The sequence below is a fragment of the Gobio gobio genome (genome assembly GCF_949357685.1).
Source record: "Gobio gobio genome assembly, chromosome: 1".
In the NCBI taxonomy this organism is placed as follows: domain Eukaryota; kingdom Metazoa; phylum Chordata; class Actinopteri; order Cypriniformes; family Gobionidae; genus Gobio; species Gobio gobio.
Genome location: NC_137097.1, coordinates 80,541,333 through 80,562,631, shown reverse-complemented (window position 1 = coordinate 80,562,631; position 21,299 = coordinate 80,541,333). Strand labels below are relative to the sequence as shown.

The following is a 21,299-nucleotide window of genomic DNA, read 5'->3' as shown; positions in this document are numbered from 1 at the left end:
TTGTTGTGGCTTCACAAATGCTTTGCTCCATACCTCGGTTGTAACGAGTGGTTATTTCATTCAAAGTTGCTCTTCTATCAGCTTGAATCAGTCGGCCCATTCTCCTCTGACCTCTAGCATCAACAAGGCATTTTCGCCCACAGGACTGCCGCATACTGGATGTTTTCCCTTTTCACTCCATTCTTTGTAAACCCTAGAAATGGTTGTGCGTGAAAATCCCAGTAACTGAGCAGATTGTGAAATACTCAGACCAGCCCGTCTGGCACCAACAACCATGCCACGCTCAAAATTGCTTAAATTACCTTTCTTTCCCATTCTGACATTCAGTGTGGAGTTCAGGAGATTGTCTTGACCAGGACCACACCCCTAAAGGCGTTGAAGCAACTGCCATGTGATTGGTTGATTAGATAATTGCATTAATGAGAAATTGAACTGGTGTTCCTAATAATCCTTTAGGTGAGTGTATATCTGGTAACTGGTCATTTTTTGTAGTAGTGGTATGGTGGCATAATAATCTGTTTGGTTGTAAAATGTATTTGTCGAGTCAAGTCATGTCACCTTTATTTATATAGCACTTTTTACAATGCAGAATGTTTCAAAGCAGCTTTACAGTGATAACAATCTGCAAAATAATTTGATTCAGTTGTACAGCCGCTCTGGAGAAAACGGGGATGTCATCAGCTCATTTCAATTATCATATAGTGTCAATGTGGACAGATCAGTAATATAGTTGAATATTTAGTGTACCCTACTGAGCAAGCCAAAAGGCGACGGTGGCAAGGAACCCAAACTCCTTCAGCTGACAGAATGGAGAAAAAAACCTTGGGAGAAACCAGGCTCAGTCGGGGTGCCAGTTCTCCTCTGGCCGACGAACAAACAAGTGTATGATTATGATTCAGGCAACATTACAGGTCAGAGGTCAGATTAGAATATTCAGAATATTTGTCCAGTTCCATCTGATTGAAGATCGGAGTCATCATGCCGGAGACGGGTTTATTGAGGATGCTGTGTCGATGAGGCCTTCACAGGGTAGAGTCTAGTTGACACGGTCTCTGCAGACACTTCAGGGTCATGCGTTGGTCGTGTCTAGGAGCAGGTCCACCATCTGATCTGGATACGGCCCAGATCCGGCTGACTGCTGTAAACCTCGGGATAAACAGAGAGACTAACATTAGCGTAGATGCCATTCTTCTTATGCTGTAACGAGTACATCAGGTGTTATGGGAAGTGTTCCCGGTTCCGGCTGACCTAGATAAGGGAGCCTAACAATCATTTAACTGATTTGAATAATATAAATTGATAATGTTCTATGTGTATGTCATAGTAAAGAGATGTGTTTTTAGTCTAGATTTAAACTGACAGAGTGTGTCTGCTTCCCGAACAATGCTAGGAAGACTCTTCCAGAGTTTAGGTGCTAAATAGGAAAAGGATCGACCGCCTGCAGTTGATTTGGATATTCTCGGTATGATCAACTGGCCAGAATTTTGAGAGCGCAGTAGACGTGATGGAGTATAATATGTTAAGAGTTCGCTCAAGTACTGGGGAGCTAAACCATTTAGTGCTTTGTAAGTAATAAGCAAGATTTTAAAATGAATGCGATGTTTAATAGGCAGCCAGTGCAGTGTTGACAGAACTGGGCTAATACTTCCTGGTTCTAGTAAGAACTCGAGCTGCTGTGGTTTGGACCAGTTTATTCAGACATTTACTTGTCTGAATACAGATGCAGACGGCTGTATCTGTATAAATATTAAGTACCCTGTCTCTCAAGAACCCTCTGTCTGATATCTCATTACATTTATTTATTACATTAACATTTTTGGGATCTCACATTAACATTAGGAGTCATGCAAACATTACTGTAAGTGCCAAATGAATAATCTGTGGTCAGGTTTCGCCTTTCATTTCGTCTCACTCTGAAACTCTCTGGTCCTTTTATCAGCTCATTTCTGCCCTCAGCAGCATGATGGAAACTACAAACAACAACAAAACATTTCTATTAACATTTCTGTGTTTTCACCATAAACATAGAATAAGCTGATAGAATGGTAATGGAATGGAACAGATTCAATTGTATTAATAATAATAATAATACGAAGAAGAAGAAATTAATACTTGTATATTATTAATATAAAGATAATATTGAATTAATATATCTTATATTATTGATAGATCCTTTAGATTGTTTCTCTAGCTGATCCGACACTGGACTTTAACTTTATACTGACACCTGTTGGTGTGGATGTAGCATTACACAAAAGCAAACGTTTTCCACATGTGTATTTGGTCAGCCATCACAAATGTATTGCACGAGTGAAAAGGTGTGTTGGACCTGAAGATCGGTGTATGACATCAACATTAAAGAGCAGACAGAGCCGTATGTTTCCCTTCAAGTGCAACCTAAAGTGACCTATAACAGGCTTACCATGTGATCCCAACATGAGGGGTGACTGACCCAGTGTTAAATACAACAACTTTTTACAAGCTACTGATGTGACCGGACTCACTCATGGGAGTAGGCATCATTTATTTATCAATTTATCTAATTTTTTCAGTGTAAAACATTACTAATGTACACCAGTATGTCTTGTTTAGTTTGGTTATCATTGTCTCCATTTTCCCTTAGTTCCAGTTCGTTCATCTGTGGTCATGGTTTGTAATCACACCCGTTCTGTTTCCCCTTGATTACTTCCTGTGTTTATAAGCCCTTAGTTCCCTCTGTTCATTGTTCAGTTTCGTTGCTGGTTGACATGTTGGTTTTGCTGTTTCCTGGTTATCTCTTGAGTGTCCCCTGCAGAATTTATTTCATTAAAGACTGTTTTGTTTATATTCCACATCATTGTGTGATTTACAACAGCTACACATTACAAAAGACTGAACCTAGAAAGGATTAATAATAGACTTACAAGCATTCTGCTGCTCTATATGGAGCAGGAGCAATGATCCCTTGAGGACCACACATGGGAAAATTTTTTTTAGCTGGCTTGCTAAATTTCATAAACAAGCTATATATACTTTATTGCCAAAAGTATTGGGACACCCCTCCAAATCACTGAGTTCAGGTGTTCAATCATTTCATGGCCACAGGTGTATAAATAAAGAACTAGGCATGCAGACGCTTCTACAAACATTTGTGAAAGAATAGGTTGCTCTCAGGAGCTCAGTGAATTCAAGCTTGGTACCACGATAGGTTGCCACCTGTCCATTCGGGAAATTTCCTCACTACTAAATATTCCACGCTCAATTGTTAGTGGTATTATAACAAAGTGGAAGCAATTGGGAACAACAGCAACTCACCTATGAAGTGAAATCACAGAGCGGGGTCAGCGCATGCTGAGGGTCACAGTGCGCAGAAGTCGCCAACTTTCTGCAGAGTCAATAGCTCCAGACCTCCAAACTTCTGTGGCCTTCTGATGAGCTCAAGAACAGTATGTAAAGAGCTTCATGGAATGGGTTTACATGGCCAAGCAGCTCATTCAAGCCTTACATCACCAAGTGCAATGCAAAGCGTGGGATGCAGTGGGGTAAAGCACGCCACCACTGGACTCTTGAGCAGTGGAGACGTGTTCTCTGAGTGACCAATCAAGCTTCTCTGTCTGACAATCCCATTGACGAGTCTGGGTTTGGCGGTTGCCAGGAGAACGGTACTTGTCTGACTGCTTTGTGACAAGTGTAAAGTTTGGTGGAGGGGGGATTATGGGGTGGGGGGTTGTTTTTCAGGGGTTGGGCTTGGCCCCTTAGTTCCAGTGAAAGGAACTCTTAATGCTTCAGCATACCAAGACATTTGGATAATTTCATGCTCCCAACTTTGCGGGACAGTTTGGGGATGGCCCCTTCCTGTCCCAACATGACTGCGCTCCAGTGCACAAAGCGTCAGTCCATAAAGACATGGATGAGCGAATTTGGTGTGGAGGAACTTGACTGGCCTCCACAGAGTCCTGACCTCAACCCGATTGAACACCTTTGGGATGAATTAGAGCGGAGACTGAGAGCCAGGCCTTCTCGTCCAACATCAGTGCCTGACCTCACAAATGCGCTTCTAGAAGAATGCTCAAAAATTCCCATAAACACACTCTTAAACCTTGAGGAAAGCCTTCCCAGAAGAGTTGAAGCTGTTAGAGCTGCAAAGGGTGGGCCGACTCCATATTAAACCCGACGGATTAAGAATGGGATGGCATTAAAGTTCATGTGCATGTAAAGGCAGGCATCACAAAACTTTTGGCAATATGGTGTATTTGGTACTAGAAAGACATCCTGTACAAAAATAAATCTCTCTTTTTTGATTACTGGTTTGAAAACAATATTATATTAGTCAGCTTTTAAACAATGACATTTAATAACATATCATTTTAAATATATTAGAATAGAATACATTTAAAATACATGACAATTGCAGTTGTAATGGACGCAATCCCCCGAAAAGTATTGATCCTTCTGAGAATACATCACAGGAAGAAGATCTAAATTGTACAACTATTAATTGGTAATACAATAATTGTACAAATTAGAGTTTAAAATAACTGCATTAGACCTAATAATATTGTGTATCCTCCAGCTCACTTTTTCTGGTCTTCTGGTGGATAAATTCTATATTAATAACCAAGTAAAAGAAGCCTTTTAAGATAATGCATAGAATATATCCAGTAAAACATGTGCTGGAACATTTTAAATTAGATAGTGATTACTCTTCTAAGTTTTTTTTCATTTTAATTTTTCATTGCATACATTCAAGAATATTTTAGGCTGATGTGAAGCGTTTAATTAAGAACAAATTGAACATTGATTTGCATCTGAGTGGATTTGACATAATAATACACTTTAATAATTATAGGATTGAGAATGATAAGGCATAATTCATACAATTATTCATATTAATGGAAAAGTTACACATTCATAAAATGAAATGGTCTGACTCCAAACCTAACTTTTCATGCTTTAAAAATGATTTCAAGCTTTACTGTACTGTTTTTGTGTAATTGCTCAAGTAAAAAGCCAATTAGAGCTTAATATTGTAAGCAGGTATGATGTTGTATAAAGTAGCACCCTTATTGTTATAATTTTGTTCTGGTCCCACAGTTTTATTTTGATTTACTTTAGTTACTTTGTATTTTTATTTTGAATGAATATTTCTCATTGTATTGTTTTGGCATTGTTATGGCATTTCTCTTCTCTTGTCTGGGAAATTCTTTATATATATTTAAGGATTTTTTGACAGTGGGTGTAGTGCAGTGGTTTTTCTTGGAGTGGGCGGGGTTTAGAAGAGTTTTTGTGCTGGAAATCTGGCAACACTGGATGGGTGTGAACAAAAGAATACTGTCACCCAAACACAACATTAAACACACGGAAAACTACAAACTTTCTCTTTTTTATGCTTTGGAAGAAGGATTCCTCTTTCAGTTCCATAAAATGACCGTGAACATTTAGTAAAACTCACTCTATTTGTTTTTAGTAGGTTTCTCTCTCTCTGTTGTTCGGTTTAATGTGCGGCTCAGGTACGAGAGAGGCGAATCAGATTCCTCCACCTCCACTGCCAGAATATGTTTACTAAAGCAGATTTCACGGAACTCTACCGCGAAACGAGGATCGTTGTTTTAATCTCGGTGTTCCTGGCACTTTTAAACAGTGAGTTGAGTTTATATTAGTACATTTATCTTGAACACTTTTGGTTTCATTTTCTAGTGTTGCTTGTGCTCTGCACGTTGAAGCTGTAAACCACCTTAAATAGGTTATTTAGTTTTAGTGACATGTTGACTATGAATGAACAAATACATGCGAATTCCACCAGAATGTTTAATTTCTCTCATCTAAACACCGCGAGTGAGCATGAGGAAGCAAAATCAGGAGTGCATACCATTTCTGTCACTCAAAAACTATAATTCCAAAAACTATAATTTCTTTTATATTCATTAAAGAAGATGGCAAAGAGTGAAAGTTTGTGTGCTAGTGGTTTCACAGTCTGGTTAAAAGGCTAAATGGCATATAACAAATGCGTTTTTTAGATACATTTTTTTTTATTGACTGATTTTGCTTTGTTTTACTGCATATCTATAATATTTGAAATGTTCATAAGGTATAAGACTTGCTTGCAGAGACTGTATCTTTTTGTCTTGCTGCACTGGTAGACTGACTAGGAAATGCAAATTATTCATTTATTTATTTTTGCCTATTGAAATATAAATATAAAGCCAATAGAGGGACGGAAAGTACAAATGCTTTATGTTTTATCCTTCAGGAAGTTTGGAATACCTGCAGAAATTTTATAAAATACACATATTGACAAATATAAAATGACAATAGACAAACAACAACGCAAGGGGAGGGAAAAAAACCAAGAACAATACCAAAAACATGTTTCTTTGTATTTTTTTCACCCCCTTTGCTTTCACATCAGGTATAAGATTGGGCCAGGCGGGGTCCTGTGTTTCCTTGTAGATCCCCTTTTCAGATGAGTGAGGTTTATTGTTTTATTGCAGGTTAGATTTCTTGAGTTCTGTCTTAGGAGTAATCCATTCTTACAGTTTTGCAGTTAAACATTTTGCATTTGTTACAACTAGTGAAGAAGACAAACAATTTAAAACTTAAATAGTGACCACTCGCAGGCCCTAAAAATATACACTTTCTGTTAAACATGTACACACGTGTTGGTATAACTAACATTATGAGGTCTTTCCATTGACTTCTATTGTCTTTATACCCGTGGCGGAGTCCGAATATATTCATGGGTGTCCAGGCAGGACACAGCTGAGATGTCCTCACATTGAAGTAATTTTGTCCTCATAATATATATTATTGGTAACATAGAATATTAAACAGTATTACAGACTGAACACCAGTACTATCTGCAAGTTAAACTTTTTATTTTTATGAATATAATGACAATTCTTCAAAAATAAAAACATTTAGTACTGGTGTTCTGTCTGTGATACTGACTCCATGTTACCAACAAGCCGAGAACAGTGTTGTGTTTTTTGACCCATATATATATATATATATTATATCTACTTTTGCTTATGTTTGTTTATTCTAGTCTGTCTTCTCTACTCTCAAACAGCTCCTATACATGTATAATCACAGATATTTAATTTCTCTTTCCTGACATCTGTCTGTTCTTTATTCTTTACCTGTTATAATCTGCATAGTTGCAGTTACAGAATGAATGTTGGAAACTGATGAAATCGACATCAGCCTTATGGAGGATGAATCTTTGAGAAACTGTTCCTGTTCGCAGGTGTGTCTAGTGCGGCGGCAGAAGCAAAGAAAGTGTCCGTCTTGGAGGGAGATTCCATTACTTTATACACTAACCATACTGAAATACACAAGGTTGATCTGATGATGTGGATGTATGGAGCTCAAAGCTCTATTATCGCTAAACTCAATGGGAAGAGTCAGGCGATTTCATTTTATGATGTTGAAGATGGGAGATTCGGAGACCGACTGCAGCTGGACAACCAGACTGGATCCCTCCGCATCAGTGACATCAGGACCAAACACTCTGGAGATTATCAGCTGAAGATCATCAGCAGTGAGACCTCGTACAAGACATTCAGTGTGACCGTCCATGGTGAGTACAGAAACAATTACAGTGACACATGCAGCACTTTCAGTGATCAAGCAGTGAAATCTGAAGAGTGTTCCTGTTTGCTCTCCAGATGTGTTTTTTGCAGGGATAACAAACAAGAAAGAGGGAGAATCCGTCACTCTCCATACTGGTGTTCATGAAATACAGAAGCATGATGTGATCCTGTGGAGGTTTGGAGCGCTGAGTCCAGACACGTTCATAGCTGAAATCAACATTACAGTCCATAAGATCTCATACAATGATGACAGACTACGGCTGGATGATCAGACTGGATCTCTGACCATCACAAACAGCAGAACCACAGACACAGGAGTTTATCAACTACAGATCACCAACACTAAAGAGACCTTCTACAAGAGATTCAATGTTTTTGTCAGTGAGTAGATCACATTTTAATGATCCTTTTTACATAGCCGTTTTTTATGCTTTGTAATTCTAACAATGATTTGTTTGTCTATGGTATGGTATTATAGAACATGTCAGGGCCGTAACCACCATAGACATTGAGTGGAACAAGTTTTAATCTACTCGCATCAAATTCAAAATACATTTTAATGAACGTACTGGATATTTTGATAAACATCTCAATGCCAGGTTTGCCTATGCTGTTGTCTCGTTCTTTGTGGCGTCTGGATGAGACTGCGCAGCGAGTTGTGTCATAGCGATTCGGAGAAAAGAAAACTTCAGAATAATGTCGTTAAACTTCACCATTTGAAGGACTTGCAGATGGGAAAATATGAAGTAAATTAAGAGTATGCATTCATCACGGTCATAAACACTGTTTAAATTCTCTTTACAACTGTTTTAATTATCCTTGTTTTTATTTTTAATTCTTACACATGGTATTCTTATTTCTTATGCAAAGCATTTTGAATTGCCATTTGTGTATGAAATGTGCTATACAAATAAACTTGCCTTGCCTTGCCTAAACACTCAAAGGGCCCTATTTTAACGATCTGAAACGCAAGTGTCAAAGCGCGAAGCGCAAGTAACTTTGTGGGCGGGTCTCGGCGCTGTTGCTATTTTCCCGGCGGGATAAATGGCTCTTGCGCCCGGTGCAAATCTAAAATGGGTTGGTCTGAAGTACCTTCATTATTCATAGGTGTGGTTTGGGCGTAACGTGAATAAACCAATCAGAGCGTCATCCAACATTCCCTTTAAAAGCAGGTGCGCAAGTTCCATTATGGATTGCTATTATTATGGCGTATTTACCAGGCGCACACCAGGAGCGGTTCACAGCCGAGGAGACTGATGTTCTTGTAAGAGCAGTGAAAGACAGAGAAGTTGTGTTGTATGGGGATGGGAGAAACCCACCCAAAATAGCGTTGGTTAAACAGGCGTGGGAGGAAATAGCCACAATTGTTTCATCAGCTGGCATCCCCAGGACGTCGCACCAGTGCCGCAAGCACTACAATGACATCAGAAGACGGGAAAAGTTATTTCTTTAGTTTGGTTATTTCACAGCAAACTGCTTTAATACAATGGGCCACTGAAAGGAATGAAAAGTCCCCAGGGCTTGAAACAGACGCAAAAAAACAAAAACAAGCTTTCCTGAGCAAGGCTGAGTCCACCTTTCTCCAAATCTTGTAGCCCTCTCTCAGAAAAAGGCTTAGTTTAGTGCTTCACGGCCCTTTAAACTGAATCAAATGTAGTCCCTTTCAGTTGATTTATACCATGGTCTGTCTGAATACTCGATTCTGATTGGCTGGAAGGTGTGCAATGAAACCATTTATTTAAACACACAGAGAGCGGAGATCATCGTCATTTTTACCCTTCTGGTCAAATACTACAGTTTTAAGTTGTCAATGCTGGCAAATGACCATGGTATAAGCGGGATAATTCACGGCTAGCTGTGCATTAATAGATATGAATGCACTCGGCTTCGGGTCAGGTGGTTCTTTGCCTACACGTCCTACATTAAAATCATTTAATGCACAGATAGCCGTGGGTTATCCCTTACTTATTTAATTAATAGTTTTTACGTAAGGTCAGACGTATAGGACTACTCTGATGTCTGTCTCTCTCTAGCTGTTCCAGAACCAGGTCTGTCTTCAGGAGCTTTAGCCACATTGATTTGTTTCTGTGCGCTGTTAGCTGTGGCTGCAGCTGTAACCGCTGGTGTGTGTTACTATCGCCGCAAGTACTCTCGACTAAAGGGTAAGTATCACTGAGTCAGGTTTCCTGCTTGATCTACTTAAAGGTTACAAGTAAACAATTTAGCACCATAAGAGTAAGTTACTGTTACTGTGTGTTCTTAACCCTCGTGCACTGTTCGATTTCTGGTTACACTCGTTATGGTCCAGGTCAAATTGACCCTAATTGGATTCAATACAATTCCCCAAAAATCACACTATGAAAAAACACATACAATCAGGTAGCATCAATTAACGTTTAATATCAATAATTTTCACACATTACAAAGAATAAATATCTGAATTTACGATTTATAAAAATACTTTTAAACACTATTTATGATTGGCCCTTAGGACACTTGCCTTTATACATTTAGAACAATAATATCTTAGTCTAAACCTAAAGTAATCTTGACCAACTATATAGCATTTTAAAGCTTTCAGACTCTAATTTTCATATTTGGTGACTAATTTTCAAAAGAGATGACATTTGTCATTTGTGATGCGGTGCCAAACTATAACGCACGCTGTGACTCTTTCCATATGTTTTTTATATGCATTTTAGAGATTAAATTCAAATAAAATATTAACATTGCTGCCCAAACTACTTCTGAATAGGATGTCTACTTCACAGATATTTTGAAAAGTATGAAAATATAACGTTCAGATCACTCAAACCATATATGGAAATCGAAGAGTCTACATATCTTCTAGTGGAAAACGTTGGTACTGCGCACAAAAACATATTTTTTTGAGATACCAACCTAAAATTTGGTACAGAATATTTAGCTTTGATTTTCTTGAGGTTTTAGAATTGAACAAGTTTTCTAAAATGTATATTTTATATTTTATATAAAAATATATATATGTTATATATTTTACATGTTCATAAACTTCTATAACTTTTAAACTTTACTTTTACGACTTATACAGAGATGGCCGATTTCAAAACACTGCTTCATGAAGTTGTTAATCTCAGCACTTCAGGACTAGAGTTGAAGAGCTCTGACATACAACAAAATGTTTTGTATTTTGTGTCTGTACAGTTGCTTTTGAATAGCCGTCCTATATGGGTCAAATTGACCCACAAACAGCAAGAGTGTATAACATTTTGATATGCACATTTCACAATGCATCAGCATGTTGAAACTTTGCATGCATGTTAATGACCCTAAATGAGAAAAGGTCACACAATTTCAAGAAAAACAATGCATGTTAGATAGTATTTCAGATAAATTGAAAAGAGAAATTATAGGTCATTTTTACCATTTGTGGCATACAAAACAATATTTCTGTATTGAAATAAATGGGGAAGAGCTATTTTTTTAGCTTCATAGATTATTAAAAAACTAAAATAACAAAATATAACAAAGAAATTTTACAGTTGCCATATAACATTAAAATATGCGAGTCAAAATGACCCGTGAACATCACGAACGTAACAGTACTTTTGTGTGTATATGTCAAAACACATCAGCATGTTAAAACTTTGCATGCATGTTCATGACCCTAAATGATAAAAAGTCACAAAATTTAAATAAAAAAAACATACGTTAACTGGTATTTCTGACAACTTAAAAATCTAAATGGGTCAAATTGACCCGCAAAATAACACAAGGGTTAAAGGTCTTTTGGGAAATTAAAACTGGGCAAGCTATACAAGCTATTAAACTACAGCTTTTCTGATTAGCATCTGTGTAGTTCTTGGTTGTATTATGTTTTTATTGTGTGTGTGTATGATGGTTTCATTCAGTTCGTTCATTCACAATATATAAATGACATTGATATATTTGAGCCAGTGAATCTACAAAATGAATGCCGTATGTCATCTCCAATCTGGTTACCTTCAGTCTCACTTCAAAATAGTCTTCAAATTCCAAATAATCTTAATACTTATACTTAATGTGCTACTTTTTTTAGGTCAATTTCCACATTTCTGTTCTAGATTTTATTTGATGTGACTTTGGGCCAATAAAAATTAGGGTTGGGTATCGAAACCCGGTGGCAATATGGTTATATGTAACCGGACCGAATCAGAATGCAGATTTCAGTGCTAACGTACGGAAATTCAAACGTGCTTTCGCACTTTGGCTGACGCCGAGCCAGAGACAGACGTGCTCATCACTCGTCACATATCACAACTATTGAGTGTTTTCAACCACATCATGTTTATTTTAGGTTTCAGACATTTAAATGTACATAAGTACTAGCAAAAAAACACACACACTGATGTCTATAGCGGCAATGACAATCCTTTCAGACAGTTATAATTTGACTACGTGTTTTATTCACATCAGATACACATTAGATAGTAACTATATAGTTTACTCTATTCTTCTCCCATTTCACCGGTTACTCACTTTCATTTGTGTTTCGTGAGACGAGGATGAATTTACGTGATGTAAATCTGACAGATCCGATTCTCTGAGGCGCAAACTAACATGGCGGCGCTCATCGCGCATTATAGATCAACTAACACACATTCACTTACACATATTTGAAAATCAGAGTATCAGATAGTTTGTGACATAGTTAACAAATTTGTGAATATTTTTAATTAAAAAATTAAAATGATACAGCTGAGCTGTCATACAGCACTATTGTGACTGCTGTGTGTCATGAGAGAAGCGTGTTCTAAAATATTTAGCCAGAGAATTTTTTCTGCAAAATAATGCTGAACCTTGAAGCTTGTTTGTAGCATACCAAGAATACAGACTACTTTGCTATTATTAGTCCTGTAACTGTTATTTAGTGTTAAATTAGGCCTGTTGTAGTTGGGTTAGGTGGCTTAGGTTTTACTGTGAATTTGTTAAGTAAATTGTGTTTTGTATCTATTTATATTTATATATTTAAGTGTACTTTTAAAGTATACTCTTTCAATTTATAAAAATGAATTGTTTAATTTAAATAACAACAAAAAAATCTATAAAAAGCCATTCTTTAAATGTCATCCACCTCGTTTTTTTTAAAGTATCGGTTCAGGCACCGGTACCGTTTTAAAAGTATTGGTTTAGCACCGGTATCGTAAAAAACCCAAACGATACCCAACCCTAATAAAAATATGAATAGTTGAAATTTAGAGGTTTATTAGTCAAGTAAACTTAAAGTTGTGTTTTTACTGATATTACTGGCAGTTGTATAACTGTTATTTCTGAGAAACATCCTTTTCCTTCTCTGGGTGCAATGAACAGATGAAAGGAAGACAAAAGAAGTAACAGAGGGAGATTCTGTCACTCTACACACTGGAGTAACCGAACTAAAGAGATATGATAAAATATTCTGGAGGTTTGGACCTCGAAGCTGTGTCATCGCTCAAATTTCTGTAAGGTCCAATGAGACCTCACTTGGAGATGACGAGAGATTCAGAGACCGACTGCAGCTGAACAGAGAGACTGGAGATCTCACCATCAGAGACGTCAAAATCACACACTCGGGAGATTATCAGCTGAAATTCTTCGGCACCAGAGAGACCAAATCCAAAAGATTCAAGGTTATTCTCTATGGTGAGTAGCTCAATCTTTTATTATTAGTGATGCTATTAGGCTATTAGGGGCCAATCACTGAAGGTGTGTTATAGGGATGCAACAATGCAGTTAGTCCACGGTTCAATACATACCTCGGTTTTTAACCACGGTTTTCGGTTCGGTTCAGATGGCTTGTCACGTACATTTTTTGTTATTCTATTCTTAGGCGACAGGAACAGCAAGAGGTTCAAAGAGAAAAAATACTATTTTTTATTGCAATACTCTTTCTTTAATTTACTTAAAAGAATTGAAAAACCTTACTTAAACTTAAAACTTTACTTTAAAAAAACCCTTGTACACATTCCTAGTGTATTGGATAATATAAAATAAATATATATGAAGATTTACACTGGCAGCTCAGAGCTGTACAGCAGCATTTAAGTATGAAATTTAATTAATAAATGTAAAAATAAAACACTACATAGACTTCACTATAAAATATACACTGATTCTTAGCTACTGTATTAGTTTTTCAGTCAAGAGCAGTGAGTGATTTTCTCTTTGTCTTTTGTTGTTGTATTAACATTAAAGGGATATTTCACTCAAAAATGAAAATTCTGTCATCGAGAAATGAATACAGGTTTGGAACAATATTAAGTAAATAAAATAATGACATAATTTTATAGGTGAACTGTCCCTTTAAGGATCGCGTGTTCACTGCCCTGTTGTCAATTTAAGACCTGCGTGCATCTAATATACAGACACGATTGCGATTTTACTTTCACTTTAGACATAAGTACCGACTGTGTTTATGTGTGTAAATTGTGTGTATTTGACTTGTGTGTATTTGACAGTATTAGTGCAGTAAGACGACTACTTATGCTGCCTTCACGTGCTCTCGGGATTATCGTAAATACGAGTTTCCTAGGTAAAAATTGCACATGAAGGCCCTCACATTTTGAAACTTGAACGCAATGAGCACGCGCTCTGAAAAGTGCACGCGCTCTGAAAAGCGCATGTTAAAACCACGCACACGAATGAAGCCGGCAAGGCTTTAAAATTAACTTTCGTGATTGTGAATGACTATAGGGTTCTCTGAGTATAACTCTACCACTAACGTGTGATGTGAATGTATGTCGCGTTGTTCAGTATATTGGGATGGAGGCAAATGATAGAATTTGTAGAAAAATAATTAATTAAATGTGAAACCGAAAAAAACGCAATTCAAGCGCGTATTGAACCGTGAATGCTGTACCGAACGGTTCAATATTATATTGAGAATTGTGGCATCCCTAGTGTGTTAGCTTTCTTCCAAAGTCATGAAATGGCATTCACAACTCATTTCATGAATGTGATGCATTTCTGAGTGAAACAGGAAGTTTAACTCTTTCCCCGCCAGCGTTTTTTTTTTTTTTTTTTTAGTTGCCAGTCAGCTCCAGCATTTTTGATGATTTTTCCAAAACTTTCATGGCCCCAAGAATATTATGTTGTATTCACAGTCATTTCCTCTTCATGGGTTTGACATTTCATTCAGTAACGTTAAGTTTTGATTTATATGCTGTTTAATGATTGTGTTATTTTACATGGGCAGCAATGCTTCTATCACTTGTTTCTGTTTTGATCAGGATATTCTGTACCCGTTCAAGAGATGTGTAATAGCGCCCCTACCGTATAGCGGTGAAAACATGGATTGCTGGAAAATGTTGTCAATGGCGGGGAAAGAGAAAAAATGTAGGGTGAAAAAATGTAGGGTGGGGTTTGATGGTATAAAGTGGATGCTTCTCAACAGAGTTTGTAGTGGTTTGTAGAGCCCGTCAGATTTTCCCCACCTCACACTTGTTTGTTCTCATGTTCACTTTTCTTCATATTTTGTGGTGCTCGTGCAGTGGACTCGCTGCGATTCTCAGAGGGAGAAAACGTCACTCTAGACACTGGTGTTAGTGAAGTACTGCGGGATGACGTGCTCTGGAGGTTTGGATCTGAAGACACCATCATAGGTAAAAGAGATGGATACACCAATCAGGTCTCATTAAATGATGTTGCCGATGGGAGATTCAGAGACAGACTGCAGATCGACAATCAGACTGGATCTCTCAGCATCATGAACACCAAAAGCACAGACTCTGGAGTTTATCACCTACTAATCAGCAGCAGAAATAAAGTCTCATATAAGAAGTTTAAAGTTACAGTGTGGTGTGAGTAGCTTGAGTCTTTAAATGGAATGATGATGTTAATACCCTTATATTCAGCAGTCAGTGAACTTATATATACTAATGTTTTTCTTTCTGTTGCATGAAGTGGACACACTAAAAGTGACAGCGGGAGACTCCGTCACTCTAAACACTGATATTACTGAGCTAGAGGAGGACAGGAAGATAGTGTGGACACATGGAGATAATGACACTTGCATTGCTGAAATCAACAGAGCCACCAGTAAGATCTCTGTGTACCGTGGTAATGATGTGAGATTCAGAGACCGACTGCAGCTGGATCATCAGACCGGATCTCTGACCATCTGGAACATCAGCATCGCACATTCTGATGTTTATAAACTGCAGATCAGCGGCAGCAGCACAGGGACCAGATGCAAGAGATTCGTGATCATTGCCGATGGTGAGTGTCTCATGTCTTCTAGTGTAATTAATGATTCGTTTAGATCTACAGAACTACACTTTAGCTCTGAAATGAACTCACCCTCCAAGACAAACTGCAACTAAAGCGCTATAGTTGTGTTAGAAACTGTGATGATCATCTGCACACATTTTCTCTCTTTCTCTTCTATATGGTGCTGTGACAATTGAAGAAAACAAAGTGTCAGTGATGGAGGGAGACTGTCCCAAACTAAACACTGATGTCCGTGGACTACAGAGAGATGCTCTGATACTGTGGATGTTCGGCCCCGAAGACAATCTTATAGCTAAAGCTGATATGGAGAACAATAAGATATCGACATATGATGGTGTCGGCGGGAGATTCAGGGACAGACTGGAGCTGGACCATCAGACTGGATCTCTGACCATCACAAACATCACAAACACTGACTGTGGACTTTATAAACTCAAGATCATCAGCAGCAGAGAGACCAAATATAAGCGGTTCAGAGTTACTCTTCGTGGTGAGTAGCTCAAGCTATTGATTGTTGATCAGATCTCTGTGAACTTTCCACTAAATGAAATTCACCTTTAATAGTTTAATATACAATATGCAAGTAATAAATATGATAAAAAATGATTCAGTTAGAAGTCCTACATCCATGCCCCAGTATTAAAAAGAAAACATAAACATTTATAAACAGCCCATATAAAAAAAAGACTTCAATTAAAATTGAATCTCTGAATCAGTGTATTGCATATTTATAGAAACACTAACACACTCCATGTAGTTCCGACATCAACAGTCCCTCTTCTCACGATCTGTGATTCTTTCTGTTTTCTTACAGGGAACAGAGGAGGAGATGCTGTGGGATCCCATCAGAGAGAAAACTCAGAGGAGGTACCATTGCTTCCAATGGGCAGCAGCAGTAGTAGTGTTTGACAGATTCGTTTCATTCCCATTTAAAACAAACACTATTTTTCTTTTTAATGAACCACTTATATCCACCCCACAAAAAGACTCGATCTGTTTGAAAAGTAGCTTAATTTGCACATTTAACTTTATGACCAATCGCTTCGTGTACCCCCAAGTTGTAAGTCGCTTTGGATAAAAGCGTCTGCTAAATGCATAAATGTAAATGTAAATTTAACTAGTGGCGACTGGTGCTAAAAAAATTTTGAGGTGGCGTAACAAACTGAAAATCACACCATAAGTTGGGCAGGTTGCATAAACCGTTAAGACTAGTCTTACAAGTTAGACATACATTTTTTTTCTTTAAGACTGTTCATAATTTTTTTTAATCAGTTACATAAAAACATAGACTGGCCTAATTTGATACGAAAAGTAAGAATGAATGCCAGTTGCCTAACTGCTAGTGGCTCATACTAGATCTTAAGACAATGTCTTAACATAATGGCTTAGTTTATGCAACTGGCCCCAGTAATGCAGGACTGAATGTAATTGTTAAATAGCCATTTTACAGGTGATATAACCACGCTTAAAAAAATGGACAATTAGACTCTTAAAGCGTGTAATAAGGTACCACTAATAAGTGAATTTGAGTTGCGTTATTTTATTATCAGTAATATCAGGGCGGCAGTGGCTCAGTGGTTCATGTAGGTTGTCTACAAACCGGAAGGTTGGTGGTTCAATCCCCGGTTCCACCTGACCAAGTGTCGAGGTGTCCATGAACAAGACACCTAACCCCAGCTGCTCCCGACAAGCTGGATGGAGCCTTGCATGGCTGACACCGCCCTCGGTGTATGAATGAGTGAATGTGAGACAATATGTAAAGCACGTTGGGTCTGTTGAAAGCACTATATAAATGCAGTCCATTTTTTATTTAATAGAGTGCCAGGACTTTGAGATGGAAAACAATAAAAGGCAAACTTGGAAACTTGTTGTACTTAACCCTCAGAGCCCGACAGCATCGCCCACGACGTCACACGTCACCTCCGATAAATATCTATATTATTTCATGAAACTTTTATCGATTTTCTTACCGTTTTTTCCAGCAGAAAGCTAACGAGCTAGCCATCACGGGGTGTCTTTGGTGTCTTTGTAGCCTTTACAGAAGGTTTTCTATCCAGCCTGGAACATGTGCATCTTTTTGGAGTTGTTCAGCAATAAATCAAAACGCTTACATCCAAGATTTATCCACTTGATGTCCATAATTTATACATTTTCCGTCATTTTTGCCGCTAGCGCGATGCTAGCTGCCATTTTGGATGAGGGTTTGACCAATGACAGGCTGATCCGTCATCCACGTTGGTGTGCGTCATTACGCATGAACCACAGCTCTGTTATTGTGGAGAGATAGACGCATGGCTAGTGTTGAGGAGAGAGAGAGAGAGAGAGAGAGACGCGCTGCAGTTTTTAGTAGTTTTGTGGAGAAAGTTTGAGGAAAAAGTTTGAGGAGAAAGTTTGAGGAGAAGTTCCTGATAGGAACTGTTTTGAGGCTTGGCACCAGTAAATATCCAAAATCCAAAGAGGCCAAAAGCGCCTGGGCTTTTTTTGGAAAAATGTAAATAGTTTTGGTTCTGTATAAGTTATCATGTTTATTCCTGAGTTCCAGGACTCCAAAGACTTGAACAAACTGTTTTCCAGAGGAAATATGCTTAGTTTTTATTTATTTGTGTGTGTTTTCAATAAATATTTGAGTGATTCAATTTCCGTTTTATGTTTTCATTTGTCTTTATGGTCCCATAACTTATTTTACATTCAGGTGACATCAATGCAACACAAATATACTGACAGTGCAACTTGTCTTGAAAAAAAAGAGGTGTGTCAATTGTCTGTGCACAACAGGGTTGATGTTTTACAAGCTTTTTTAGTAAATAACACCAGGCGGAAAATTAATTGTAAAAATACCCTTAGGTCTTAAAGGGTTAAGTGGGGATGATCTCTTGCAGTCCCGAGCTTCTGAGTGAGAAAGAGATTTACTGAGAACGGTTAAGAACGTAAGCAAGATGATTGCACTCGCCCGTTTGGATGTCGCTCCTATACAAATTTAGGCTTAGCAGTGGCTCGTTGGTGGCGATAAAAAATAATCGGATTTGATCTGAGGAGGATGATTGGCTAAAAATGATGTCATATCTTGAAAATTTCCATCGGCAATTGACTGAACTGCCACAGAGACCCATCTCCTGTATGCCATTCTCTCCATTGCCACAGAGCTGAACTTGAGGAGGATAAGCATATATTGTGCACAGATGATTTTCTATCATATTATATATCATATCATATCATATCTAAAAATCAGTTTGTATAATTTATTATTGTTTTGAATGTGTGGCACAGGGTGGATGGCGCCCCCTATTGGCAGCCATCACAGTGTTTAACCTTGAGCTCAGCACATGTTTCTATGTGTCTTTAACACTCTCCTCAAGGTGGTAGGCTAGATTTTCCAGTATTTTCATGACACTTTTATTGTCAAAATGTATCTATATACAACAGTAAATTCCGAACGGTGACACGAGAGATCCTGTAAATTACAAAGATAGCAGGAGAGAGTATTTGGCCTTGACTTTTAATTATAAATTTCAATCATTTATTACAATTCTGAATTTTTAATCAGTAAAGTGATTTCTGTCGATTCAAATCTTGTTATGGGGATTTGAATGTATCTACTTTATTACAAACATTGTAGTCTTATTAATGAGTATGTATTGACATGTATTATGTACTAGAGTTATTGTCATTTAACTATGATTTATGATTTGTTTGATTTCTTCAAGCACTGTACTTTGAATTACCATTGTGCATAAAATGTGCTATATAAATAAACTTGCCTTGCCAATTAACATTCGTAGCATGTATCACATATAAATAACATATTTTTCTGCATCCTACCATGATCAGAATCCACATCAGATTGCAAATGGAAGTTATTTCAAAACTCTTTGTTGTCTGAAAGTGAGTTTTAAGCTGACATGGTTTTAAATGTAATCAAGTTGATGTTCACCTAAAGATTCTCATATAAAGTCGAACAATGTTGACTTGCGGTTGACTTGAAGCAGTGCATGCCAGTTAGAAATTTTATAAGAAGTTATTCATTGTTAAATAGATTCTTCTTCTTACAATAACTTTCGGTACGCTTATATTACATCTGGTTTGCCTTTGTAGGATTGAAAATAATCAAAGATATTTGAAAATGAACAAAGACATTTGCTTTACTGTTTCAACCCAATCTTTCTTAACACAAGGGCCATTTGGGATTTCTAAAGATGTGTGTGTCACACCTTTAGTACAGTGGGGGAAGTTGTAATTATCTGATTGGTCAGTTTGAATGGCTCACATATGGGTTTTAGTCAAATGGTCAGGGAAAGGATAAAATAATATTGTAACTGTTGCTCTGGCTTTTGATTCTCTGGCTCTTCTCTTCTTCTCTCAGCTCTTCTCTCTCTCTCTCTCTCTCTCTCTCTCTCTCTCTAGTCTGCATATATCCTGGGTACGATTAATGGCATTCCATGTCAGAAGTAACACTTTAAGGCTGAAATAACCCCAGATAGTTTGATCCTCTGAGATACGGCAAACACAAACAGGCATCTGTTTTCACAGAGTGAAGATGCAGGAAAGCTTTTTCCCTCCTGTCCTTCCTTCACATGTTCCTCCTCCCTCACTTCAGTCCCTTTACCCATCCTTTCCTTCACTCGGTTCACTCAGAATCTTATTTCAATGCAAGTGAATTAACAGTCATGTTTGGTGTCATTTGAAATGTCTCAGTGCAACTGGAATAATGCTCTGGTGTCCAGAGAAACAGAACAAAATGTATCAGAAGATAGAGAGTTTAGAGATGCTTTCCCAGGGACTTTATCAAAGTTACCTCCTGTTTCTCAACAAGGTGTGAACTTGAAATATTTAATTCCTCCATTTAGAGAACGGTTGTCTTGATCTGAGTACTTAAAGGTCATGAAACCCTAAAAGCACACATTATTACGTTTATTATAATTAAGTCAAAAGTGGTTATTTTTTAGTTTTTATGAGCAGTTTCATTCTTCTGGTTTAAAAAGCAAAGTTGGACCAATGTCATGAAAAGTGAGGTACAAGTGTTTAATTCAGTGCTCTGATTGGCTGCCACTGCTGGACTGTACGAATCAACATCAGCAGTTTCTGAGCCTTTCCCCGCATTATTAATGAGAATGAACTCGTTTAACCCAATCACTGCATGAGAATACTACTGAAGTATTAGTAGTAAACATGGGTTGGCATGGTACTAGTCATAGTCATAATCTCTGATTACTGTATTATTTATTAGATGTATTAACTACATGGGTCTAGACATAAATACTCTCGACTCTTTTACTTTAAGTTGTGACTGTAGGGGATTAAACGGGCTACTATTTAAATATTGGTAAGCATTGGCAGCCTATTAAAATTGTATTTGTCATAACCTCAGATAGGGCCATGCAATTAATCCTATTTCAATTTCAATTTTGGCTTAAAACGATTATAAAAACAAGATAATTGATGTGAATCGATTATTGTGTCGCTGCTGCATTCCATCATTCTTTCACTCCTCCCTAAGCCAAACTT

The 21,299-nt window shown here is 37.6% G+C and overlaps 3 protein-coding genes across 3 annotated transcripts in view; 2 read left to right on the top strand and 1 right to left on the bottom strand.

Annotated features, from left to right (window-relative positions):
* The window catches only part of LOC307126351 (GTPase IMAP family member 9-like), a 584,370-nt gene that overhangs the window by 403,281 nt on the left and 159,790 nt on the right, over positions 1-21,299 (top strand). The window lies entirely within an intron of this gene.
* LOC307135411 (galactose-specific lectin nattectin-like) overlaps positions 1-21,299 on the bottom strand; it is a 125,178-nt gene that overhangs the window by 89,113 nt on the left and 14,766 nt on the right. The gene's annotated exons all lie outside the window — the stretch shown is intronic.
* On the top strand, positions 5,266-18,431 carry LOC307127454 (uncharacterized protein). Its single transcript, XM_079818677.1, has 9 exons — positions 5,266-5,619; positions 7,226-7,558; positions 7,647-7,952; positions 9,605-9,733; positions 12,900-13,211; positions 15,059-15,367; positions 15,471-15,785; positions 15,976-16,287; positions 16,612-18,431. Exons 1-9 carry the CDS (start codon positions 5,535-5,537, stop codon positions 16,704-16,706), a joined length of 2,196 nt encoding a protein of 731 aa, XP_079674803.1. The 5' UTR covers positions 5,266-5,534; the 3' UTR covers positions 16,707-18,431.

Excerpts from the sequence above, each read along its gene's own strand:
- LOC307127454 (XM_079818677.1), top strand. The coding sequence starts at position 5,535 with ATGTTTACTAAAGCAGATTTCACGGAACTCTACCGCGAAACGAGGATC. Across the intron at positions 15,786-15,975 it reads ATTCGTGATCATTGCCGATG|AAAACAAAGTGTCAGTGATG; the intron begins GTGAGTGTCTCA and ends TGACAATTGAAG. Across the intron at positions 16,288-16,611 it reads GTTCAGAGTTACTCTTCGTG|GGAACAGAGGAGGAGATGCT; the intron begins GTGAGTAGCTCA and ends GTTTTCTTACAG.